Here is a 27,139-nt window from a genome sequence, read left to right on the forward strand (position 1 = left end):
CCCCTACCAATAATTCCCTTCATGTTTACGTTTTCTTTTTGACTACTTTGAGACTGAGCTCTTTCTGTAGTACACTTAAGTCTTCAATCCACATTTAAAATTGTTCTATAATTGAAAGACAGGGTGGCCAAGCCATCAGGATTGGCAAAGATCCTAGAGGGGAGAGATGGTACTGACAGTGGGAGTTCCCCCCCTGCTGATTCTCTTCATTTTAGCAACCAGAGACTGTAAACCTGGCTTATTAGCTTATGGACTGTAGGTACTATGATTGTGTGATTCAGTTGTTTGAGGCACTTTATGTGTCTTGCTATAGTGTTCTTTGATATCTTTCCAGTAAGATTTTTGTGTTCTGTGCACTTTCACTTCTCCTTTTTAACCTCAGTCCTATGCATAGCATAGCTCAAATTTGTTTATCCAGCATCCTCTATTACCATGCATTTTCTGCAGATCAGTAGTAGAGAGGGAACTGCTGTTTTTCTTCAAGGCATGTGGTTTCCTACTTGCTCTTATTTGATAGCAAATTTTTTCAAGTGGACACCAGCACTTTGAACCAGTGTAAGAAGTTAGAATATTTGAGTGAAAATGGATCGTCTAGAACCATGATTCTAGAACCATCTTCTGTCAGTCACTGGATTCATAGGTTATTAATAAAATGATGCAAGGGAAGTCTATAAAAGCATGAATAAATCTTATTTTAACTACTGATGTGATGTAACGCAGCCTTGAAAATAAGTAGTGCTTTTACATGTGTGCACACATCTAAGTATGCAAGTCCTCTGCTAGTTTGAAATTTCTGAAGCTTCCTACCCAAGTGATAATTTTTTCCTAATGTTCCTTTTAGCTTAAATGCTTTTAAGATGAAGTAAATCAGAGGATACCAAATAAGAGAAAAGAAATAAGGCTTAATAAAACAGGAATCAGTGACAAAACTCCAGAAGAAAGTTTGTTTTCTTAATAGCTTAGCTCTTGTTTTACTAGATCTTCTGTTAATAGGTATGTTGTTCCTGTCTGTAAATAAAAATGCTTTTTGGGCTCTGTATGCAATAGATCAAGGCTAGCTCTTGCTGTGGTTATCTTAGTCTTTCAGCTAGATCAGGTTATGAAGTAAATGTCTCTGTGCTTTGGCAGATTTTGTGGTGGTGGGTGCCTTGTAGCCCCTCTCTGAAGCAGAAAACTCCAGGGGTGAACCCTAGTTAGTGCTGATGGGTAAACCCAGCTCGCCGCCCCAAACAGACACAGCGTCTGCACCTACTTTCCCATATTACCCCATGGTGATCATATTTGCACGGGTGAGGTGTTTTTTTGCATGTTTTGTTGTTGTTTCTAGTTTGTTTTTCCCAGGTGTGCAACATCTCTCTTGACTGCTGTCACGTAGCAATTTCCGCGATGCCTGACAAGAGACAACCCTACAGGATGTGTAACTCCTTGGCTTCTTTGAATATTTATTTATTTGCTTGTTTGTTTGTTTATTTATTTTAAACCATTCTTTTTCCCAGCTGGTGGGCAGCGACCCTCCAAGCCCCCACCTCTCAGCGCCCCCCGCAAGGGGCCGGACAAAATGGCGGCCGCCGCCTTTCCCCCTCAGCGCCGCCCCGGGGCGGAGCTCGCCCTTCTGCGCGCCAAGCCGCGACAGCGGCTCCCGCCGGGCCATGGCCGCCCCCGCTCCCGCCGTGCCCGGCTACTCGCCGGGCTTCAAGAAGCCGCCGGCCACGCTGCGGCTGAAGCGCAAGCGGCCGCGGAGGAGCGAGCCCCAAGCCGAGCCGCAGCCCTGCGCCGAGGCTCCGCGGGTCCCCACGGCGCCCGCCCGCCGCAACCCCTTCTCCAGCCTCGACAACGCGCCGCGGGGCCGGCAGCCGCCGCGGGAGCCGGGGCCGGAGGGGGGGCCCCCCTCGGCGGCGCCTTTCTGGCAGGTAGGGAGCGGGGGGGTCCCTCCGACCCCTCCGCCATCACCCGGCCCTCACGGAGCTTGAGGGGAGACGGGGCTGAGCCCCGCGGGGGGGGCAGAGCCTGCGGGTGGGGCGGCCTCGGGGATGGGTCCCCCTCAGACTGCTTTATAAACGTCTCTGTGGCGTGTGTGTGCTTAGCATCTGTTGGTGTTTGTCTGCAAGGCTCGTTTTTTAAAAATATTACCTCGGTTCATGCGTCTTACACTCTTCTTTCCTTCAGTTCTTGGAGTCTGCTTACGAAGATAAGCCCAGCAGGAACGCGGAGCGCCCTGAAGGAGCCAACGTCCTCACCTTAGCCGATGTACGAAGCTTCACGTAATGGCTCTGAAACAACTCCAGCTGTTCATAATTCACGGGGAAGCCTAAGCTATTTAACTTAGAACTGGTTCATCCTCACCTAAGATGCACTAACATGTCAGTGTTCAAGCTGATTCCTTAAATTGCCTTGAAGTTTACCTCAAGGTGACATTGTTTTAAAAGCCAGCTTTCTTCCTGACACTGTCACTGTTGTAGCTGACAGAGGTTGCTCTCTTCTTCCAGTTTGATTAGTCTAGTTACCGTAATCCCCCTCTTTCCTAGATTTTAGTTTTGTTGAGGTAAGGACGTTCTAAAGCAGCTGCAGAAGGGGAACACGCACTGCTTCGCCAGGCTCATAGGAAAGAGAATACCTGAAAAACAGTCCTTGAAAGAGTTTCGAGCAGATGAACTTAAGTTTCTGAATCTATAAAATCATTAGCCATCAAGCTAACATAGCAGGATAGAAAAATGACCTCTCAAAGAGAACAAGCTGCCCTGGAATTCCCCAGTACTTTTTTTTTTTTTTCCTTTGTCCTTTAGGAAGCAACTGACACTACAATTACCAAGAGAGGACTAAATGAAAGGCTGTTGTTAGACTAAGCTTTTTTTTTTTTTTATGACATTTGGAAAGACTGCTGTGAACAAAAAGCATCTTTTTTTGTAAACAATACAATGCAGTATTGCTGTTAGAATTTGGTTACTGACGTAAAAATGATCAGTTGAATATAAACTGTGACTTCGGTTACCTTATGAAAAGTCAAGCTATGTAGCTTGGAATCTAGAAAATCTGTCTCAAAAACTACTTTTAATAAGTATGGGCCCTTAATCTAGTGCAAATACTCCCTTGGGATCAACATGAGCTAGGTCCTTTTGCTGTTACACTGCACTGGACAGAAACTTTTAGGAAATGACAGGTTTGCCATGTGTTTTTAAAGGCTACTGAACTTCAGATGTTACATGTAATAGCTGCAGTCTTGTCTAGTCCATGATCTGGTCTGCCTGTCAGGAAAGGTGTATTAAATCAACATGGGAAGAAACCTAACTATATGAAAATACAAATAGCTAGTTACATTTATTTTTTTATTTTTTATTTATTTATTTATTTATATTTTATTTATTTTTTATTTTTATGTTCCTTGGGTTAACTGATGCTATTTTTGTTTTGTAAGGACCTTCATTTACCTGCTCTTACACCCGATGTTCCCACCTCACCAAGGCATGAATTTCCTGCAGACTGGAGTATTAAAACACGACTTCTCTTTATGTCTTCTCAACCTTTTACCTGGGCAGAGCATTTAAAAGCACAAGAGGAAGCTCAAGGATTTGCTCAGCATTGTAGAGCAGCAGAAACAAACTTGCCACAGAGCGTACAGGTAATAATACTTCAGAGGGAGCTTGAAGCTCCAGCTTTATAAAGGAGAATGTACCTTTGCATGTTTCATTCATGTGCTGGCAGCGAAGGTTGGTTGCGTTTTGTATTTATCTTATTTGCATTAAGAGTAAGGTTCATTTAGACTATTCATCTAATTCTGTTTGTACCCCAAAATATAACTGTTGTCTTAAGTAAAGTTCTGCTGTCCTCATGAACTTCTTTTTGTAATCTAGGAACCAAAACTGTCAACAGAACTGCGTTGTGCCTTTCAGCAAAGTCTCGTGTACTGGCTTCACCCATCGCTGCCCTGGCTGCAGCTGTTTCCTCGTATTGGAGCAGACAGGAAAATAGCTGGAAAGGCCTGCCCGTGGTCACAGGACGAAGCCTTGCAGCAAGCGCTAATGAGCGAATGGTACGTGGAACCACAGAATTCCTGTGTTTAGTAAGATTAAGACATTGAGATTTGAAGTTCTCTTCATGCTTTTGTTTGGTGGTTTGTTTTTTTGTTTTTGCTTCAGCTAAAATGCTCATTATTTTGAGGACCAGGTTAAGGAAATACATTTAAGACCAAAGCGACCTTCTGGTGTTAAATGCCCCTCTCCCCCCACAGTTGCTGATTTGGATAGAATTCTCTAAATCCTGTTAGCAGGTTGTTTTCAATGCTTCATTTGTTGTTTGGTTCTAATTTGCAGGTCTGTCAGCTTTACCTCTCTGTACAACCTGCTCAAAGCCAAGCTGTGTCCCTACTTCTACGTATGCACCTACCAGTTCACCGTCCTGTTCCGTGCAGCTGGTCTTGCAGGGAGCGATGTTATCACAGCTGTGATTTCTCCCACAACCAGAGGCTTAAGGGAGGCCATGAGAAATGAAGGTAAGGTGAAACCACTCCTTACCGATAAATCGCAGTGGTTGTGTGTTACAAAACCAGTCATTGCTCCCTTTCCTCCTCTGTTCAAGGCATAGAGTTTTCCTTACCTTTGGTAGAAGAAAGTAGAACCAGAAAACAGAAAAACTCTGAAGTGAATTTGGAAGCAGAAGCTGATAAAAGCCCTGAAGTGAGCAAAAGCCCTGAGGACGGAGAGTAAGTCTTATCAAATGCTAGAATTCAAAGGCGCTTCTAGACTCCTGCACATTCCATTTGGAAAAGGTTCACAGAAAGTATTGCTCCTAAAACTGATTCTGTGTTTCTCAGGGAACCTGCTACAAGTGATGATGATGAAAGTTTCTCTTGGCTTGAGGAGATGGGAGTCCGAGATAAGGTTAAAAAACAAGATGCTATCTCTATTAAACTGTATCCTTTCTTTGCATATCGCAGTGTATTGCTAAGGAAAACCCAGCAGGAATTCTTGTGGTATAGATTTGAGTTTTATAAAAGAGAAATCTTGTCTCAACTTCCTGAGGCTGCCCCACAGCAATGCACCGTAAGTGGGGACAATCAGGGGACTCCCTTCAAAAGCAGAATCCTGATTTAAAGTAAAATGCTTATTTTTTTGTTTGCTTTGAAATTAGCAACTCCCTAGTTTTACTATGAATTTCTCCTCAGAGATACTTACTAAATATGTTTGGTCAGCTGTTAAGACATCAGACCTGAAAATGCTTCTTATTTCACAGCTTTAATAATGAAATCAGAAGTCAGATTTGAGATCCTGCTTAATATTTCAATAAGAAATCTAAGTGTAAGGGTTGGCTTTTGTTGTCTTTGTTTCTTTTAATGATTTGATTGGTTGAAGGAGTAGGGAGAGCAGAAGCATTTCTTGACCTGCCCTGCTCTGATTCCCTGGTCCGTTGATGCTTTTCACCTGCTGATGTTTTTCCTTGGACTCCAGTCAATTCAGTCAGAAGGAGAAGCATGAAGTGCAGGTGGATCACAAGCCCGAATCCCTCGCATTGGTGAAAGGCACAAACACCTTCACTTTACTGAACTTCCTGATAAACTGCAAGAGCCTCGTGGCTGTGGCAGGCCCGCAGGCAGGGCTTCCACCAACTTTGTTGTCCCCCGTTGCTTTCCGAGGCGGAACAATGCAAACGCTCAAAGTAAGTAATACCGCAGCCCCTATGTCCCAGTAATGAAGTAGAAGAGAAGTACTTCACTCAGAAGTAGATCACTGTTTTTGTATAGTCACTGTATTTCCTTCAGGTACAACAGAGTACATTTTGTTGCTGTAGCCTGAGTCAGCATTTTGACTGCCGTGATACTTGTATGTATGTATTGAGCTCTAAGTTGACAACAATTAAAAACATTCTGAGCTTGTAACAGGGCTGTGGCACTGCAGTATTAAGGTAAATGAAAATTCGGACTTGATTTGGTGTGTCAAAAACTAATCCTCTGTGCTTTTGTCTTCAGGCTCGAAGCATAAATGCGAAAGCCAGGGTTCGCCTGGCATATGAAGATGTCTTCAGCTTGGAGGTCATCGGCCCCGTCATGCCGCACTCCCTCCATTCGCTGACCATGCTGCTGAAGGCTGCGCAGAGGGGAGCATTCTCTGCAGTGCTCTACACCCATGAGCCAACAGCTGTGTTTAACACTAGCCTTGATAACGCAAGCACTGCCCCGAATAAGGTAAGCAAACTAGAAGAGGCCATCTTTCCTGTCCGGAATAGTATCTTTATTACAAACCAGAGGGTGCTGAGTGACACAAGACTCTTCCTAAATACATGGGGCTATGCCCCACCGCTTGTGATCACCCCAGGCAGTCCCTGCGGCTTGTTCTTCCCTCAGAAATGGCATCGTCAGAAAACTAGCTTTTAGGGCGAGTTCCCCAGAGGTACATAAATAAGCACTTCAACCTACAGGCATTTCAAACAGCTATGTTTACACATTTCTCTTCTTGTGAACTTCTTCAGGAAACCGTATGCAAAGACCTTCCTAAGTGTGGACTGCATTCTAAAACTTTGGATCAGCTGAGCCAGCTGCCAACGCTGGGAAAATCTTCCATCCGATTTCTGGAAATGAAGGACTACGTATATACCTGGAAGTCCTAGGTGCACGTCACTTCAGGTTCGGAATCAAGATCAGGAATCTCTCTGGGGTGCAGTTGCTGTATTGCATTCAGGTCCACACACGCAGCACCTACGTGGTACTAGGAGGGACGTAACCTAGGCGAACGTCACAGCCAATGTTGCACATCACCCACCACAAAATGCTTGGAAGGGCTTTCAGAGGAAATTAAGGAAAAGGCTTTGGACATCTCCTTTTGTATTTTAGAAAGCTTTTTTAAAATAAAATTTTATAAAACCAGTTCTTGTGTGGTATGAATTGAGGCTGGAAGGCCGCCTCTTTTCATGTGCATTCCCTTATAAAAGAGGGAGCTGCTGCTCTGTGCAGTAACCCATAACCCACTCCTGCAGGGTGGAATTCTCAGCATACACCTTCCTTCTGAGACTCCCCCAAGTTATTTTGTAGCTACACCACTTGAGTACAGCATGTATACAGTTATACTTGAATAGTTTATGTTTACGTTGTTGCTTTACAGTAACTACCGTGATGCTGCTAGTCTAATGGCCAGGACATCTGGAAAGCTAGATAAAGCTGGATAAAGGTCTCTATATTATGATGGAAAAAATGCAGCTTAGAATATTAAACAATAACTCTCCAAAAAATACAGTTTTGGTGGTGTTCATGTAGCACAATCTGACTCAAGGAAAAACATAAAGACCAGACAAAGCACATTACTGCTTCATATCAAACACCGGTAGTGAAAAATCGAGTGTTGGTGGCATCACAGGGAATACCAGAAGACCTCGTTTCTGCAGTTGCTGCTGTGTTAGCGCTGTCCCCTGCAGTCACGTTAAGAAAACAGTTACTCCAACGCTTTTTTAGTCTTCTTCCTCTGCCCCCATCAGCACTAGCTCTGCTGTAGGGTTTTGCAGTTTGCTGTAAACCAACTTTTTTCGTCCAACTCCAGTCATCTACAGCAGCTTGTGTGTAAAGTTGGTGAACATAATACAGTAAAACCCTGCTGTAGCTGCCTTTATGGGAAAACACTTGTAATTACTCAAGCTGGTAACGATTTCAATATTGCAGACTTCAGATTATCTGCTTCTAGGAAACACTACAGTTACTGGTAATTACAGTTGGTATTTTCACATCCAACATGTCAGACTTCCAGAGATAAACTAACAGCAATTAATAGCTGGCAGTTATTAAATTATACTCATTCCAGTATGAATTTGGGCTCTCAGAGAGATAAACGTCAAAACATTTGCTAGTGGACTCTTTTACCACTTGCTGTGCACCATTACCTGAAGCTGTGGCTCCTCCTTGTAATACAAACTCCATTGGTTCTAAGTCAGCTTTGCCTCTAATTTCAGAAGCATGGTGCTGTTGCTTGTAACTCTGTGGTTAAGTGTGCTGCCCTTGAGGTGTGCTTGGCTCCCTCTAATTTTTCCTGTAAGAGCTACAGCATTACACTGCCCAGGCTGCTGTTCTTCCACTCCAAGTATGTGTTTTCAGTACGTATCAGCATTATTCCAACACTGTTTTTTTAATTACTATTTAACCTGTCCAAATGGGTGAATTTTCATTACAAGTGTGACTTGTTTGAGAGATCGAGGCTGAAGCAGTTGACGAAGATTTTAGACAGTTTTTGCTCTTCAAGAGACCCTTTCAAATTTCCCAGGGCACAGAACCTTCACCTTGCTACCTCTCCAGCCCAACCTACTTAAAATTAGTAGACTGCCAAGAATTTGTTCTGGTGGAAGCTCGCTACAAGTTCTCGGGCACCTGTTTCAAAATGCTCCTCACCCCAGGAAGGTCAGAAGCACTTTCAGTGAGATCACTCCTCAGGAAAGTTCCGCACCAAGAGGAAATCCAACAGGCAAACACTTCATGTCATCCCCTAGCAGGAGTCACAGGCTAGTCACCCCTGAGACAGCCAAAGCACTGCATAAATAAACAGGTCCCGAGAGAGTGTTTCCTAGTTGGTCTTTTTAATATATGACTACTTGTCTATTCCTGCATGCGAAGGATACTCAAAGCAAATTTACAAACTTAACAGAAGCACATCTCTGCACTAGCTTTAAATTAATATATCATTCTAAACAGTAACGGAACTAAAATAGAAACCTCAAAGTCAAGAAGTGTCGTAATTAAGGTATTACACACCTTAATTTCTTTTAAAGTCTTCCTGAAAAATCAAAGGTTAAATCTACATACAGTACCATGTCTTTAAGGCATGAAATCCAGAATTTGCCTAAACAGTTACTTTTTAAATGGTGTCTTCTATGGGACTGAATTCATCCGCTCCCCGTTGCTGTAAGATAACACGTATGTCTACATTGTACATGGAGAACACAGACCAAAAAAGAACAGAATTAACAAGTACAAGAGGTTATGTTCCAGGCTTGATACTGAACAGCTGTGAAACCAGTGCTTACATGGACACCGTAAACCGAAGAGAACGACCAACGTCACTGATGTTCCAGCTGTATCAAAGCAGACATTTAACCAAAAGCCTTTTTAGGAGCTGCCTCCCACATCCTGAGTTAATTGCTTGGAGTCAGACATCAAAGAGCCAGACTTAGCTAAGATGGCTACAACACCCAGTTCTCCCACAGCAGGCCTTCCCGTTGCTGTACCATCCCTTTAAGCTTTTTAATACACACCTTACAACTAGTTCAAGCAAATGAGGCAAGGAGATCTTCAAACAATTTTACACAGAGACTGAAGGTGAGAAGCCAAAGGGAAAAAAACTTTAATTAGAGACAACTACGTCCACAAAAAACTTAGGCATTTCTAGAGTGCTTTGATAGACTAATAAGGAGTTTTATTTCTTGGGTATGTGGTAGAGAACCCAGTACCTTTTCTCTGCTGTATGCAAAAGGAGACATTGGTACTTGTTCATTTAGGGCAAAGAAAGAGACCTCATTCAGTAACAGTTGAGAGAATACACACAAATAACTTACTTTGTGGAAGAAGAGCTACTAGTAATTCTTCACCTCCAAGATCCTACTGCCATCGCAAAGGTCATTCATTCACTTTAGGCCTGAGCACAGTCTTACTGCGTACAAGTATATTTTGTTCCTGTCCCCGATGAAGCTCTGGTCAGTAGATGTAATACACAAAGACCTCAAAGACTTTTCGGAAGTAAGCACCTGCACCACTACAATCCGTACAGAAGTCCTGGCAGTCTGCTCGTAACACAGACACATCTGGCAAATTGTGTACAATGCCCTTGCCAATTCAAAGTGCACATAGCTAAAGAACTAATACTTCTTAAATTAAGAGGGGAAAAAAAATAAAAGGAGAAGCCTTCTACCTCCTTTCCCTTATCAAACTGCCAAAACTCTGGATCAGGTTGTCTCCTTGAGGGCAGAGTACCGTTACGGAAAATGTCAGCCCAAGGACGTAATTTGGTAAGAGTCTAAAGCAACTGAACATGACTAAAGAGATTCCGCAGCCCTAACAGCTGCCGCTACTCCTCGTAAAGGGCAATTTTATACTGTGCGTTTCTTCACAAAGCTCTTTTGGCATCGATATTAATTACTGTTTACTGACCAGTGATTAAGATTATGAACTTGTGCTGCTTTATTGACCAAGTTGGGTACAACAATTTAAGCATCATTCTATCCCCTCCCTCCCCCCAATCCAGTTGTAGATTTGTTAGACTTTAAAATTCACATTAACCACAAATCCATACAATCAACATCAGGCAGTGTGTTAATTTTGTTTGGAATAGACAACTCCGTTATCTCCCTTCTCAGAACATGCAGGGAGAGTCGCTTTGAAATCGCCAAGTCTCATCGGTTTCCATTGCTGGACTTTCTGCCATCCCTTTTTTCAGCAAGTCTTTTGCCTAATCACGTGTGTCGTAGAGTATGGGCTGCATGGCCAGTTGCAGTGCACCACTGAGTTGAACCCCCAACCAAAACTCCAAGAGAAGCCGCAGCGTTAATTAACACTGTACAACAGGGCTACCACTGCTTGCGTTCTCACAGGGGTAACAGTACTGGCCCAGTATCTGTCCAGCAGTACACGCCAGCCTTGACTAGACTAAGGTAAGCTGCGTGGCCTTTTACCAGCTGTAGGCAAAAGTGCAAGAGTAGCTTTACCGAGACCAGGGAAAACTGCAGCATCGTACAAAACAGTATGAAAGTGTTAACATTCCATATTGAAGAGAAATTGCATGAGTTTTAAAACAAGGGTTTAGATTACTGATGCCTCCAGAGTCTGTCGTCTGATTTAGTCATTTAAGAAATAATTACATCACTAATGTAAACAATATAAACATACCAAAAACTAAGTATGATTTAAATACATTTTGATGGTACAAAAGAAAAACCTGAAGGTGTCTGTACAAGTTTTTACAACGTGGGAATTGCCAATGTATTTACAACATGACAGGGCAAATACCATTTTTGTGCAGAGTAAAATTATCTGAAATAATGTCAATATAAAAAACAATATCTAGCGGTGTGAGGCACTCCTAAACATGGTGGTATTAACCATGCTTTCCTTTGGTACAAGTCCCATCGCTTGGAGAGCCGCAGTTGCTGCTGTGGCTTTAGCATGCTTCTTATTAAGGCTGGCAAAAGTAGGCCTATATTCATTTCCATTGACTCTCACCTGTTTGAGAGAGAGGGAAAAGAGATGTGTTAGCACGAGCCTCTTTGTTCCCCTTTCAGGGGCAGACAGAATTCCTTTCTAGTCTGTGAGCGTAATCATTTCCAAATGGTAATTATTAATAAAAGATAATCACATGAGAAAACAAAGACTACATTCTAAGATAAGACAGAAATAACTAAGCCTTGCTCACTATCTAAAACATCAAGACTTAAAAAAACATCTGCAAACAAGATGCGAGAATGTGACTCCACACAAGTGAATCATTTTACTAACAAGTGGAACGAGATCAGAGTTTCTTGATGGATTTACAATTTTACGTGCTTAAGAGATCTGACTTGGCCTTTACAGAAACTGGACTGAAAGTTTAGCACTGAGACATTGCCCAGCACGCACCAGCCTGCAATACACAAATACAAAGAAATTTAATACCACCTTTTAATAGAGAAACGAATAGCAAACAAGGATATTCAAACATACCTTGAAGATGAAGTGTTTGCGATGATCAGGCCCACTATCATCCACCAACACAAACTCAGGTGGTGACCATCTTCTTTTGTTACAGATCTCCATCAATGCAGAAACTGGATGTTTACCTTAAGGATAAAATACATGTGAAATTGCAGTGCTGCTACCAGAGCAATCATTTTGAATGAGTTTTTCAAGATAAAATTCTCACCTGAAAGATCCTTCATCACAATGTAATGTCCAGATCTCTTTTGTGCCTTCTCTCCCACAGCAACAAGCCCTAGAAAAAACATCATCAAGTTTATATTTATGATTCTCACCTTACAGTTTCTGTATTCTCCTAAGGAAAGCATTAACACACAGCAGTGGAGACAAAAACATGGTGACATCGTATGACTGTCTTCCCAGAAGTCTTTCAAACTTCCCTTTCATCCAGCACTTTCTTTTTATCTCCATACTACAGACAACGTTCTTCTCAAGTGCTCCCGTAAGATTCTAGGCAAGCCAACTAGCAGAAACTTTTGAGCAGTCTTAAGCAAGTCAGGAAACATCTGGTTTTCTGCACCCTCTTTGGAGAAACACTGAATGAGAGAAACTTCAAACCATTTTCTCATTCAGTATTTTTACCACTGTTGTGCAACCCAAAACCCATCCACTACCTTAACAGTTTGCCCTTAACATGCCAAGCATGTGAAGTACATCAACTGGCCAGTATCAACTGTACCTAGTATGTCCTTTTACTGTATCAAATAATAGTGTCCTTATAACATGTGCTCTCTTTATTTAAGAGTATTCAAATTTATTTATTTATTTTTGAATGGACAAGTTCAGAGCCCAGTTAAGTGATTTCAATTGCATCTGAACATAAAATAGCAGAAAAGCATGCAACTGGGCCCAAAGGTAATAAACAGAGCACAAGTTTCAGTGGAAGCCACTGTGAAACATAACAGCAGAACACTTTCCTTTTTAAAATCTTCAAGAGTAAAGGATAAAATATAACAATCGTCAAAAATGTACCAAATATCAATAACCACACCATACTTATGAAAAGACTCACGTTTCCTTCAATTCAGTTTGCCCTTACCTTAAATAGCTGCAAATGAACAAAGTATCTGCCTGGTGGTTCAAAATTTCTCTGACTTCAATCCTTCAACGGTACCTTGTTTCTTACCTCAATTTTTGTTTCTGTTCCTTGCTTTGGTGAATAAAGACAGGGAGATACTGCATTTGTTTCCAGTTTCCTCCTGTTCCTTCAGCTTATTTTTGTTGGCCTTTTTTTTGCTTTAAAAGAAAATTCTCCCCTCCTTACTAGATTTTCATCCTAATATTCATGCAGCTCTTAAATATGGACTTTTCAAGTAGCATTAAGTCCCCATAGATATCAAAATGAAAATTGTATTTTTTTGTTGTTTTTCATTAAAGAAGTTTATAACCAAAATAACCAAAGAGTTCCTCTGAACAAACAATTCTTACATCACTCGTGCGTGCATTAATACTGTGTCTCCCTCACTCCGAGTCCCTGGCACTCATCTTCCACATCTTGTCCCTGGCTGCTCAAGAGGGATTCTGAGAAAAGCTGCGACAGACTCTGATTAGCTCTGCTTTTCACTCAGAACTGGTGGACCAAGCGTCTTTGTACAGAGACCAACAGCAATGTTCAAGAAGGTTTTTAATTTCAATTCTGCCAGAGGAACACAGATCTGAACCACTGTCCAAGAAAGCAGGGTCTAATGGAAACCTATGACACAGGCAGACAACTTTTTGGTTCATATCTTAGTGAAGCTTACTGAACATCTCTTCTGTAAACTGCTTGCTCCTGTATTTAGAAGAAGTATTTTATTTTGTGAATAAGTTCTAAAAATGTGGAGGTTTCTGTGGTTTTGTTTTTTTTTTCTTTTGGTTGTGTTTTTTTTTTTTCTTAATGACTGACAGACCCCATTTTAAAACCTCAGCCTGATTTTCAGTGATATACACGTGCTGAGCGTTTTTTCTCTAAGCCTTCACTTCAACAGTCTGTAAACCTCCACAAAGAACTTAAGAAAATTTGACTTTTTATACATTTAAGCATTCAAGAACACTTGCGTATGAAGAAGCTTTTCAGCTATGTTTCTTGAATGTATCACCACTGCTCAATTCCTTCCTTGTAATGCATGAAGCATTGCTTCTTCATAATGCAAGTTGTCACCTTATAACTATATTTCTTAATTTTGAGCCAGGCGTACTCTTTATCAACACAGAATAGATTTTTGTGAGAATAACAGAAGATTCAATATGATAATAACCAAATATAAAAAATAGGTAAAAATAAAGCAAAACCCATCCATCACTAAGCTTGTAAGTATTTAAAGATGAATCCATCAAGTGCCAGGAGTTGATGTCTTTTATCTCCACCTAATTTCTTCCTCACATAATTGAGAAATAAGCTGTATGAAGGAGAGACAGCAAACTATCTGTGACAGAATGGCCAGCTCAAAGAGGACCTTATCCTGGCTGTGAACTTTGGGCTTGATCCTTGAAATTTTAATTTTAAATTCTGCAAGTGTTAAGGAAATTTGTATCTGAAATCACGTTCAGATCCTGGGATACACTTTTAGAACCAGAAATTTGAGCTGTAATGAAAGTGTGCATCCCAAGAATTATTTTACCGGTAGAAGGGTTCACAGGATGCGCAGCAATAGCTTCCTCTTTCCTACAATGTGATAAGAAGCAAGCAATATAACGTACAGAGCCAACTCTTCCCTCCTCACCACAAAAAGCCACCACTATGTTACGCAGGCTACTTAAGAACAATCCTCAAATTTCTGGTTTCAATTTCTTCCCTCTGACTGATAAATAATCAAGCTAAATTGAAGGAACTCTTACCAGCAGTGAGAACTCTACAACACAGCATCTACAAAGACCACAGTAAATGAGTAACAGGAACAAAGAGAACATTTTTCGAAGAATTTCCTGACAGTAACTGTCACCAGAGTATCTTTTTTTTCCCCCCCTTTAAATGGAAAAGTTGCACAGAAGAAAAACAACTGAAAAGCAAGTTTTGTCATTGTTCATGTTAAACGAAGATGTCTGTATTACTGTGTCCCGTATTTTGAGACTGTTGCACTTCTCTGGTTGTAAAACCGTACTATGCTACTAGGTCTTTAGAATTCAGAAAGCAATGGATATTTTCCTAGCTTGGGCAAGATTTCTCATGTTCTCCCTTAATATTCAAATTGTATAAATTAACACTTTAACTGACTTTGATCAACTGAGCAGTACTGAGAACTAATAGCATCTCTGCAAACAAGCTTTACATTTCCACTTACATGCTTTGTTTTCTTCTTTAATTATGAGCATTGACAGAAGTTAGAATTCAAAATATTTTATGCTTTAATTTTAGATGTTATCTATATAACATAATAAAACTTCCCAGTCTGGGGTGCATCAGTTTGATAACATGCATATTAGAATAATTAAGTGATAAATCTTAACTGCTACAATTCTGTATCCTTTTACGTAAAATGTTTAAAATTTGAATAGGTATTTCAGATAGAAAGTTTTCATAAACATCTCCTCTGAATACTGAAGTCTTGCTGAATATGCTGGCAAGATGGCCAACCATATAAATCGTGCTGCCACTTTAGGCAGCCTGTAAGTAAAAAGTTTGTTCTCTTGAATCAAATGAGACCAGTGCAACGGTTTTCTACCTGCGGCCATGGACTTTATGAAGAGGAAAGGATGCTAAGGCAACATTTGAAAGCAAGCAGGGAACCATCACTGCAGTTGAGCAGAGGTGGCTGTCACAGGATCAGGCTAGGAAATGGAGAAGCAGGTGTATCAGATGGCTAAGAAAGCAAACCATCCGTTTGGAAGACCTGAAAATCAGCGTGACACTCCATTCATGTCAGGACTTCAGCTGAAAGGCAGCCGTAACTCAGCTCTGCAGCTCCCAGCTCTGTCCTTCACCACAATTTGAAGTTAAGCAGTCCTTACATCCTGTCCCATTCCTGTTTCAGCCACGTTCTCCAGACCAACCGCAGTGGTTTTTCCACAACTCATTTCCCTGTCTTGCCTTTTCCAAACATTCAACTGAGGCATATCACTTGTTTAAGAGCTAAGAACCCCTTTTTAAAGTAGAAGGCGATAGTCAGGGGAAGCTGGAAGAACACTTCTGGAAGTGTTCCCAGGCTTAAGGACAGGACCTATAAAATTAATCCAGGCCTTGAAACACTAGTATCAAAATCACCTGCATCACCCTTTTCATTTTCTCCGTGGAAGTGAATCTAGAAAAAGCTTACTACTTCAAAAATTACTTTGCCTATCTTCAAAATAGGTGTAAGAAGTTTATACTGCCATACAACATTTAAGAAGTGCTTACCTTTTCGATCGGTCTTAAAATCAACCATAATAGGTTCAACACTGCCTTCTTTGTTTTTTCCAAGCCCCTCTCCTTCTCTCCAGCCCATTTTTCTCATCAGTTGAGCTCCCATTCCTCCAGTTACAGGGGCTGCTCTTAAGAACTGATCCTATCCAGAAAAAGAAAAGTAAAACAAATCCTAAAGTTAGGACTGGGATTTTAAAACTTAAGTGGGAGCTTCCAAAAATGTTCCTAACAACCTTTCACAGACTCAATTCAGAAAAATACACCTTAGCTTTATTACAGCCGTATAAACCAGAATTCACGCAGACACACAATACACAAATCAATATTGCCAAAAAAGAACAACTTAAGAAAATCCTAGCACAATCCAAAAGTGGCAAGTGACCCATTTCCGACGTACGAACTTAACAAAATGATAACCGTTCAGTTTTAAACACACTACTCTGGTTCCAATGCGTCTCTTCGCATCTCGTGAATGGAGGCAGTGTTAACTGTTTAACTGGCAACAGTTGTGCCAAGTGTACCTATTTATTGAACAAAATACAAGCACATTTAGTAATGACATTCAAATCGTGTTTACGCGTACTTTAAACATAAAAAGTTTCCCCATTTTATTACACGGCAGTTGCACATTCAAGTTCTACACTGAAAATCCACATGAAACAGATACAGGCTTTTCTTTTCTCTCTTTTTTTAAAGGAAAAAAAGGCGCTTAGCCACACAGTTTAGCAGCAGTAGTCGTCACATTCTTTCAAATCATCATTAACACAATAGCTGTTAACTGTCGAAAGCTTATAAACAGAAATTTTAAAAATCTGTTTTGATGTAAAGAACTTTAAAAACTCCTTAAATGTTTACGTACCTAGGCCTCGATGGCCGCAGTGTTGTGAATAGTAGGGCTGGCATTGACCGTGGCAAGAAGGCAGCTACAAGGATTTGACCCTGAAACAAGTTTCCATATAGAGGGGTGAAAGTTCACAGGTTATTCTGTGAACTATCATCTCTCTTCTGCCCCACCCACTGACCCAAGTAAGTAAGTCAATCATTTCCATCACGGCAAAAAATTGCTTGTCTTAAAATATACAAGTTTACACACTGGCACTGATAAGTCCATCAGTTATTTCTCATAGTAGGTTAGAGGATACAATGCCTAGTAGTTTTGTAGAAATTTTACTTACTATCAAAGCAAATTAGTAGAACCTTTTTTTGCTGTTGTTTTTCTCCTGAATTTTGAGTTGTGCTTGCAAAAGTAAGCATTTCCGAGATTTGGACAAAGACTGAAAAGAGTTCCTTGGTTCCAATTTGGAAGTAAATAAAACCAGAAGTCTTACTTTTGCAGAGACCAAGGATCACGGATTTTTAAGGGGATTAGCTTTTCAACATTTGCAACTGATGCACGCCAATAACGCATGTGTGTAATCCCCGCTATTCATGGTGTTAAGAAGATTTAAAAAAAAAAAAATCCGGAAGGTTGTGGTAAGACTTCTCCAAATATTTACCAACTAACCAGTGAAGGAAATACCTATCAGTCATGCAACTGGATGCTGCATTTACTCACAGGGCGCTCTGATGGAAGAGCAGAGAGGTTAAACCCACCTCTCCAGTTTCACTTTTGTTTGGACTGGTGCAGATCATGCAGTGTGTGTGTGCAGAGACAATCACTTCCTCGATACCGACTGCCTCGATCTAGACACCTAGAATGGCTTTTACTTACTTCCATTTTTCATTCTCCCCTCTCTTTTCCAGGAACCTCTCATAAGAAAAGGGCAACCATGCCGAGAATGATACAAACCCCAGTCAATGTCACCCTGGGTTCCGATTCCTCTTTTGTACCTGCTTTGCAATGATAGAATTTTCAACGTAAGCATCTGTTTCATTATCACCAGCGTGTATTCAGTTCACAAGTGAAAGAGTGACATTTCTTGACGAGGTCATTTTACTGTGACACAGCTTTCTAAGCACACCTGCAAACGTACCAATTTGAGGGTCGGGGTAACGTATAAAGAAAAAGGGAAACAATCGAGGTAGTGATATTCCAAGTTGAAAATTAACGCCCTGAGCTCCTATACAATAATTATTAGAGCCTGAATAAATTCCAGATATTGGAAATAAGGAGGTTTACATTCCGAAACGCAGTTTATTAAAGAAAAAAATAAAAAGGCAAAACCACATCTGTTCTAGTATATGAATTCACAATCCTATGTGATAACTTGGGTAGTTTGTGCTTTTTCTTTTTAAATATTGTGCTGATTTTTAACATGCACAGCATAAGCAAGACAACAAGGGCTTAGAAATGATTAAGTTTTGTTTCATTACAGAACAGTTGTACTTGGGCATCACATTAAAATGCTAAACCAAGTAAGCCTAGCACCAATACGAAGAGAGCTGGAAGACGCCTACTTTGATTCAGATTATTAATGAAGCAAAGAAGGATGGCAGTAGGGAAAAATATTCTTCAAAAAAAAATTTAAATAAGAAAAACAAATACAAAACACTAATGTTGCCTGTAAAATTACGTTCTATGTGCCTCTTTTCTTTCTTGTAATTCAATACAACCAAACGTACTCCATGCTTTAATGGAGTATAAGTAAAAATTAGTGCTATGCTTCTAATGATATTTAAAAATTTAAAATATTAGAAATGATAACAAGACTAAGGAAGCAAGATATAAGCATCTTTTCAGTTTTAAAACGGTAAAAGGCTTCTTCTGTCCCACAAAGTACTTAACAGCCAGGTATCCCTGCAGATCTGGTCCGTATCAAATTGAATAGCATTGAATACAACTAACCTCAGGTTTCTAAGTACTTGGTTTCTGTTGTCAGGATGAATTATTTAGAAAATAACTATAATATTTCGTTCTTTACTCCCAATTTGAGTAAGGCAGCACAAAAATTTGATGCCATCTTTCCTCTTGATCTCTGAATTCCATGAAGTCAGCCAATTAAAGCACATTTCCATTCTGCCAGCAGATGGAGACAACTAACATGCCAAATTCTCGTGTCACTAACTTTTCTTTAAAAAGCAGGCTACACAGTAAAACCTGTTCAGTTAGCTGGTTTTTTTTCCAGTAATTTTAACTAAAAATTATTCCCCTTTTTTAAGGCACTTTAGGGCAACAAATCAGGAGGGAAGGGGAGAAATCAGCATCACTAATCAAAAATAAACTACAAATGCCAAAATTAGCATGTATGGGGCTTTAACAAAAAAAAAAAAAAAACACACTTGAAAGATCATTTTGCTGCTTTTTGCTTAAAGACAATGTGAACTACACAGTCACCATTCTTTTACTGCAAAAGCTATCTTTAGGGAAAAAAAACAACATATGGGATTAAATAAAACCATAGAATAGCAGCTGCAGTTTCCAAAATATTATTTGAGAGGTCTTGAAGCACATTATCAATGGATGTTCTTTGAAAACACCTGTTCCTTCTCACAAAGCTGATGGGCATTAAAGCCCAGGTTCTGTCAGAAGGCAGGTTTCTCTCTTTTGAGCAATGCTTTATTAAGGAAAGCACAACAAAGCCTTAAAGGCCAGCAGTTAGTTCCAGCTGTAGCTCAACGGGCTGTCTCCAGATTACTTTAAGAATGATTTCCAAGAACTTATGAGTGAAGTATTTTTGGTGAAACTTGCAAAGCAACCGAGTTTTCCATTATACAACCTGTGGCACTTTTAGCTGAAGCCACATTCTTTCCCCAGTACAAGAAGGGGAACATCTTTCCATAGAATCCCATCAAATGCCTTACAAAAACTACGCTCACAATCAGCTTCAGGATTTCTGTTCACAGCTTTTGCAGACAATCAATCGAAACCAAGCTGAGGATAGCTGCAAAAAACATCTTGAGGACTGAGCAGAAGCCAGCCCGGTATAACCAATCAATATAACATGGCTGATTTGCCTTGACACCTGGCTTTCATTTCCAAATAAAGCTCCTTGTGTGACACATACGGCAGTAAGAATACTGGTATTTTCATAGGTTGCCTTGCTAAAAGGTCAGCTTGGCAAAAGACACACCAGTCCTTGTGCAAGTAATAATCACAAGACTTACTTTTACCTCTATCATTAGCATTTTGTTCATCTACTATGGCTAGATTGTGAAGAATGGAAGAAAAGATCCAATTTTTCAGAACTTACTACACAAAAACCAACATTTTAGAGGCCACTGTAAAATTGCTTGTCATGCTTTAGCACAACGAAATGAAACAAACCCCAAGCATTACTCTGTGCATGTAAAAAGTTGCAAAAACCTTGTTTTGGAGAGCAAGTTCAGGCCATTGAATTAAGATGGTAAATCCAGAATCAAGTGGTGACTGTGCTAAAAGTCTGATTAAGCAGACCTCAAGAGAATTTGCTTGGAAAAAAATCTGACTGCTTCCACTGATTTGACATTTATTCAATCAGCACCGTGTATTTGTGAGAAGAAAAAAAAAAAGAAGCAACCTCCAGAACGAGTCCTATTTGTGAACTGATTACACCAGTGATGATAAACTGAAACAGAAACCATTTTTCAGAAGAAAAAGATATTATTGTTCGTAATTGTTGTAATGATAAAGAAGCCTAACAACATTATCATTCCTCTACGAATACTGCTCAGAACCCTATGCATAAACATCATGAATTAGTGTATTACTTTAAAAAAAAAAAAACACACCTTACTCCTAATTGGTATGTCACTCATTCAAATGTGTCACGTAACTGTTTCAGTAGCTAAGTCCCTCAAAACTTGGTTGAGATAAAACTGAAATTCCAAACATATTTTGATGTGAGTACGTATTACCTCTCCAGAGTCATTTTTAACGTTTAAAAAAAAAAGGCAAGCTGAAATCCAGGAAATGCAAAGTGACAAAAGCACTTATCACACAAGTTCTCTAAGTACCTTAGATTTTCTCCCCTCCTGGCACTGCTGTTCTGTTTCATTACAGCTATCTGGTTTGGTCATTACCTCTGTCGAGCACAATGTGTGTACTTGTCAGATGTTCTGTTTACCGATGTTCTCTTCACCTGATCACCAAATGCCTAGCTGACACTGCCTCTGTTTCTGCTAACCAGTACACATCCACAAGTCCTCTTATGGCATGTGCTCTCTTATGGCAATCTCCTATGAAATCCTAATCGCCTGGAGTAAACTCCATCTTTAGTCAGAAAATTGCATTAATTTACACATGCCACGTATCCCAAAAGTCCCGTAGCCCTACTAGTAGATGAAAATTACAAATATATTTTTTAATGTCAAAAAATACGTCCTTTTGTTTTGTCCTAAGAAAAGAAAAGTAAGTACAATTCTGATTTCAAGCACTACATCGCGTAATTAACGGGAACTATGTTACAACTTCATGTGCCTAAATAAAACGTAACCTGTACTTTGCATTTCATGGTCGGTTCGTATTCGTGTCACTGAGAAAGATAACATGCATTCATAACTCATTATCCCTAATTCATTTTTTTTTTCCTCCTGTGAAGTCGTATGGATACGACTCCACATTAAGTTCATCAAACCTGAGTTTTGGGAAGGCTTTCATGGGCCCCACCGTTCCTAAAACCAGGAAGACACTCAGTCAGCCCTAACGCATTTTGTAGAGGGCGCATGACTGTAACTACTTGTCATCCTATGAGTCTGATGGCAATGTGTGTGCGAACATGAACCTGGAAAGAGCAAAAGAAGTCAAGCTGAGGAATGCCGAGCAGGAAAGAGGACTGTGTCCTTCTTACTATCTTCATAGAATGGCTTGGGTTGGAAGGGACCTCAAAGACCATCCGGTTCCAACCCCCTGCCATGGGCAGGGACACCTCCCAGCAGACCAGGTTGCCCAAAGCCTCATCCAGCCTGGCCTTGAACACCTCCAGGGATGGGGCACCCACAGCTTCTCTGGGCAACTTGGTCAAGTGCCTCACCACCCTCTGAGTGAAGTGATCTTCACCCATCAACTCTTCTTCTTTACAGTAGCAGCCTCCATTCTGACAAACTACATGACGCTTGCCAAGGAGGATGCCTACTGTAAACCACTACATTTTTACAGCTATGGGAAAGACATAAGAGCTTCTGCCAACTCACTCTTATTTCTAGGTTCAACAAAACATTCCAATAAGCTTCTGCTCCTCACAGCAGTTATGCCCACAAGCCAGACACCAGACTCTTCTCTCATTTTCTCCTTATAAAGCTTTCTTTCAGTCGGACGACAGAGTACAGTTAAAAGACCAAGAAAAAACACATGACTTCTCCACTTAATTTTCCTTAGCGGACATTCCTGTTACTGCAAGGCACAGAAGACCACCAGCACAGAACCTCAGGGAAGGAAAAGGGGATGAGAAGGAGGCTTGGGAAAGAGATGATCTGAGATGCTTGCTTTCCTTTGCCTTGGGATTCCACTCCAGGTATGCAGAAAGGCAGAACCCTCAGGAAGCTTGCTGATCTCTTTCGCAAGCCTCTTGGAGAAAAAGCTCTCCTCTCCTCACCAACACACCTCCCTGCTGAGTGTGCTTTACATGTCTAAGTTCCTCTGCCAGGGACAATTATTGTAATCACAGCTGTTCTGTCACAATCTCACAAGTTGATAATTTTTAAAATAAGACTATTATCTACACTCGGTATTCATAACAAGAGCCCAAGATTCCCATCTAGCAAGTTGGACCTCTGTGTTGCCTGGCTCTCTGTATTGCTTGGCTATACAAAGTGGAAAAACAAGTTAGTGAATCTTGACGAAAATATTTCTATTTTTAGGCTGCCATAATTCTAGACTTCTGTGTTCACAGTTTACACCAAGTTTTGTGGAAAATTCTAGCTAAGCCTCAAGTCTAACCTACCAGTTTTGAGGTTTGCCTTAACACCGAATTCTGGAAGGATAAACAGATCCAGCATATACTCAACTACATTGCTTGTGAAAATAACCACCGTAACTCATTATTCTTTTTCATCTGAAATACAGATATTGCTTGAATTCCTCAGTTCTACTTCTTGACAGAGAACCAGTTCAGCATTCGTTTTCAAAAGATGAAGCATGACTTATTAAACTTATAAAACGCATGTATGTATGACGCATCACACCCCCAAAATAAGCCAGCAGTACTCTGTAGGAAGAGGTAACTATTGCACTGGAGGATAACGTTGAACTTATGAACCCAACTGCAACTCCTGTTTTAATACTCCCAATTTTTGACTCCCAGAAAACACTGGTGATACAAATAGAGACAAAGCAGTCATCAGACAGAACCAAGCCAAACAGAATGGCTGTTTGGGACTTGGCTTGCTGAAGGTGATGCCAAAGTATCATTGACTTCAATGACATCAGGATCAAACCTTGCCTGATCTGCTTCAATCCCGTAAAAGTAGTGATGGACCTACCACTGCAGCCATACCAGTATCGTGAATGTCATTTCAGTGTAAGTATGTATGAACTGACTCAAGTATCAGACGCACATCTTATTGCGGTACTCTAGACGTTCGACTGAAATGTCATGATCAACGTCTTAACGCACAACAAAATGAACACAGCAGCAGCAAGTAGCTAAATTGATCGAAGACAAAGATTTAACTCAGTCTCTTGTAGTTGACACATGCATTACCATAGGTTTTTAAAGCACATTTCTGGCATGTTCCGATACTTTCGCTGATATTTAATATGTGATATTTAGACAAGTATGTCTGCATAACTTCTACCTTTCTAATCCATGCTTGGGGACCACTGTTGGTTAGCTCATCCGAAGACAATATCTGTGCTCCTGTACTTCCCGTGAACTGGCCAGGTATGGAGTTTGATTGAGCCCAGGCATCAATCTACAAAACAAAAATCAATGTAAGACCAAAACAAAGACTTTGCAGATTTTGTCACAACCATTTCCTATTGCTTCTCAACAGCTTTCATATGATTCTTCACTTGTGTTTAGTAGTATGTTCATTACCACTCACTTCTATGCAGACTTCAAAAAACTGAGTATCTTTTTATATTAACTCTAAAACCTGAACTCTGAGTCTAGCAAGTTTGTGGTTCAATATTAGCACTATAAAAGGCAAATTAAATACTTTTTTTTTTTTTTTTAAGTATGTGCCCATTAGTTGAGCTTCCAAAAAATGTACCAAAGCTGTATAGACACGTATGTACAAATAGGAAATGCAAGTGCTACAAAGAATAAACATTTACACTTTTTAACTCGATCAAAACACTGATGAAAAAGTGCAACATACCTGTTCCTGTGCACGATTTAGCATGCACATGGCCTCTAAATCGAACGTGTTTTCATTAAGCCTTTTCTGAGCCAGTGCTCGATCATTCATGGCTGTAGTTATGTCCACACCCTAGGAAGAAAAAGATGTTTTTTAAAAATACGTCAAAAAAAAAAATAATATCCCATCTGATCTGGAAAAAGCTGTTGCAGAACAAATATCACAAGTACAACAGAGTTGTTTTACACATCAAAGTTTTGGTTTGGCATATAAATAGGCAATTTAAAAAAAAAAAAATCCTGGGACTACTTCTTATGTACATACACTGAGTTTTCCTAAACAAATAGAAAATCTGAAGTTAAACTGTAACACCCTGATAATTTAGTATGATCTGCCCATAAAAAATATCTGAAGATTTATTTAAGAATCTCTAAAGATTTATTTGCAGAGTTCTGTTTTGGTCCCTGAAAGTTCTATTTTTTAATACTTGGATGTTAGAGTTCAATGGAATCTTATTAACCAACAGAATTAAACATAATTTTAACAAAAACAAAAAATAGGCAAAGGCCTTCATATAGAGCTGTTTACATGAGTACCCTATTAAGTCACACTAAAACTTCAAGCTATACTACAGCAAGAATCACATGCATTCCATGAACTTGGCTTTACTGCTTAATAATCAGCATAAAAAAAAAATGCATAGAAGTGAAACCAGACTCGTAGTTCACAATACTGACTGTTTTGGAAAGGATTATTTATATTTGTGCTGCTAAACCAGAATAAAATTTAATGAAAAAAAATCAAACAATCTCCCACATAACCAAAATCATCTGGGTAAAAATATGGAACAAAGAAGCTCAATGAAAACCTCTGCTCTGTGTGCACAGCAGCCAAGAAAAAAAAAACAAAACAACATTTTGGTATGTTAGAACATAGATTATGGCTAGTATACAGCTCTTATGTAAGTACCTGTGCTTCAAATGCTATCTCCTTTATGGATTGAAGGCATAAAAACAACAATACTCAGAGACACGTGAAACTTAGTTGAATTATACTAGAATAAAGGGCTAGTGGAAAAAAACAAAACCAATTTAAAACTGACTCTGCTGAAAGAAGAATATAGCTAACCCAGAAAATCTCTGCCACAAGAGACACATCAAGAATTTAGTAAATCCTGAAATAACAGGAACAGGCAGACAAATAAAGTCTACAATCACATGCAACATAGCAATTATTTTTGTATTCTGGCTATTAAATCTTAGTTTAAGGTGGGGGAAGGTGATTTTTTGTTGTTGTTGTTTTTTTACAGCTCAGGTCAAAAAGTATTTCCTCCAGGAGTATCATTCCCTATCATGTTGCTAAAGCATCTGGCATTGACCAAGACAGACTCAAAATCCCATAAAGTCCAAAGAGTCTATGAAACTGACTTCAATGTTTATGTATTGTCCCAGATGACAAAAACACAGACTATAAACAAGGCATAAGAAGAATTAAAAGATTTTCTATCAATCACTCAACACAATACTTATGTCTGCAAAAGAACATTTGTTTGCAATATACACTGTCTTGCATTAACAAGTTCCCCCTTATACAGTTCAAGTAATTCTTTAAAGTTTTGTTTGTGAAACTGGTTCAGGAGATAAATGAAAGTTATTCTACTCACCAAAAGCTTCAATCCAGCAATACACATAGGCATGCAAGTAGTCCACTGAAATCACATTGGGACCACTCACATACTTAAACATACATGTGTACTTTAGTGCTTTACCGGACTGGGGCCTATTAGTAGATACCCTGGTTAGTTAGAATTCCCATACACTTTCCCCACATGGTCAGTCACCATTTTGGAGACCAGCATGGCTTTGTATTATGTCAAGACACGCGATGGCAGCTTTGGATCTTGGAAAAAAAAAAATCTCTGCTTGAAGTATGAAAAGTTGTTATTATTTAGTCAAGTAAAACAGTTTCAAGTTCAGCATGCTATTCTCTGTCAGAGTTCTGCCTTTCCAATCCTGAGTTTTCATAACATTTTCCCCACACACACAAATACTGAATCAAGCAGGAAGAAGCTGACAACAAAGACGAGCATTTTGTGACACACTTTGTTAGTCCACTGATACACTAAATGCATTTCCTGCATTTTAGATCAAGAGGGCTTCTCTGCGTAATAGTCACCACTGTATATTCCAAACTTAAATCCAACATTTTATCTCGGTACTTTCAAGCTTTCAAACATAACTTGTTCCTTCTACGTTTCCCTGGCATCTACACGCATGCCGATACTTCAGATTAATAGGCATGACTTTTTTCCTCCATCTTGTACCACCACAAACAACTGTTTTAATAAAATGTTAGGGTGTTAATATAATTTGTAATATTTTAGCAGGGCCGTTTTAGGCTGCGTACAACTAACTAATCCTGTGACTTGAACAAAAAGATAATAAAACCAATTATATGTTTGTTTTTAGTATCAACACAGACTTGAATCAGAATTGTGACAAGCACATACCAAAATTAGCAAGCAAGCAATATGAATGGAGGTAAATTGTATATCAAACCTCCTGAAGATCGAAGCATGCTCCCTCACTACCCTTACTCTAGCAGCAAGGGAGCTTATCTGCTTCTGTTGAGCATAATAAGCATATCTCATCCATAAACAGTCCCATAACATTTAAAAAAAAATAAGTCATAACATTAAGCAGAGAAGCACTCTGTTACCTTTCAAACTCCCTGGAGAAACATACAGGGATCCTGCTCTTACAAGAATTTTCCTATAGTTCAAGGTTAAGGACTGCCAAACAGAATGGAATGGGTATGTTCTGCTGTCAGCTACTGACCCTCGAAATCACCCTTAACACAAACCACGTTAAGGTAAATGCAAATGAAAATATTTATTTACAAAATATATAAACAGACAAAATGGTTACAAGCATTTATAAGGATACACGTGACAGAAAGGAAAGCTATGTTGAATATAT

At 39.9% G+C, this 27,139-nt stretch overlaps 2 protein-coding genes across 5 annotated transcripts in view; one reads left to right on the forward strand and one right to left on the reverse strand.

Moving 5' to 3' along the window:
- Positions 1-116: 116 nt before the first annotated feature.
- Positions 117-6,853, forward strand: DONSON (DNA replication fork stabilization factor DONSON). The gene is made up of 10 exons (XM_068688866.1): positions 117-1,910; positions 2,167-2,247; positions 3,413-3,616; positions 3,849-4,027; positions 4,308-4,486; positions 4,573-4,696; positions 4,808-4,906; positions 5,451-5,649; positions 5,960-6,175; positions 6,460-6,853. The coding sequence occupies exons 1-10, from the start codon at positions 1,650-1,652 to the stop codon at positions 6,595-6,597; spliced, it is 1,680 nt and encodes a 559-aa protein (XP_068544967.1). The 5' UTR covers positions 117-1,649; the 3' UTR covers positions 6,598-6,853.
- A 2,431-nt stretch (positions 6,854-9,284) lies between these two features.
- Positions 9,285-27,139, reverse strand: part of SON (SON DNA and RNA binding protein) — a 37,556-nt gene continuing 19,701 nt past the window's right edge. For 3 of the 4 annotated variants that reach the window (XM_068688777.1, XM_068688762.1, XM_068688751.1), the window contains 6 exons: positions 24,183-24,293; positions 23,658-23,774; positions 16,002-16,149; positions 11,856-11,924; positions 11,657-11,772; positions 9,285-11,179 (listed from right to left, as the gene is read on the reverse strand). In XM_068688777.1, the coding sequence (XP_068544878.1) occupies positions 11,021-11,179; positions 11,657-11,772; positions 11,856-11,924; positions 16,002-16,149; positions 23,658-23,774; positions 24,183-24,293 (720 nt within the window). In that variant the 3' untranslated portion in view covers positions 9,285-11,020. Of the gene's footprint in view, positions 11,180-11,656; positions 11,773-11,855; positions 11,925-16,001; positions 16,150-16,866; positions 16,947-23,657; positions 23,775-24,182; positions 24,294-27,139 lie in introns of those variants that run through there. The other variant, XM_068688771.1, reaches the window with a different exon arrangement.

Source organism: Anas acuta, chromosome 1, assembly GCF_963932015.1.
Source record: "Anas acuta chromosome 1, bAnaAcu1.1, whole genome shotgun sequence".
NCBI classification, from domain to species: Eukaryota; Metazoa; Chordata; class Aves; order Anseriformes; family Anatidae; genus Anas; species Anas acuta.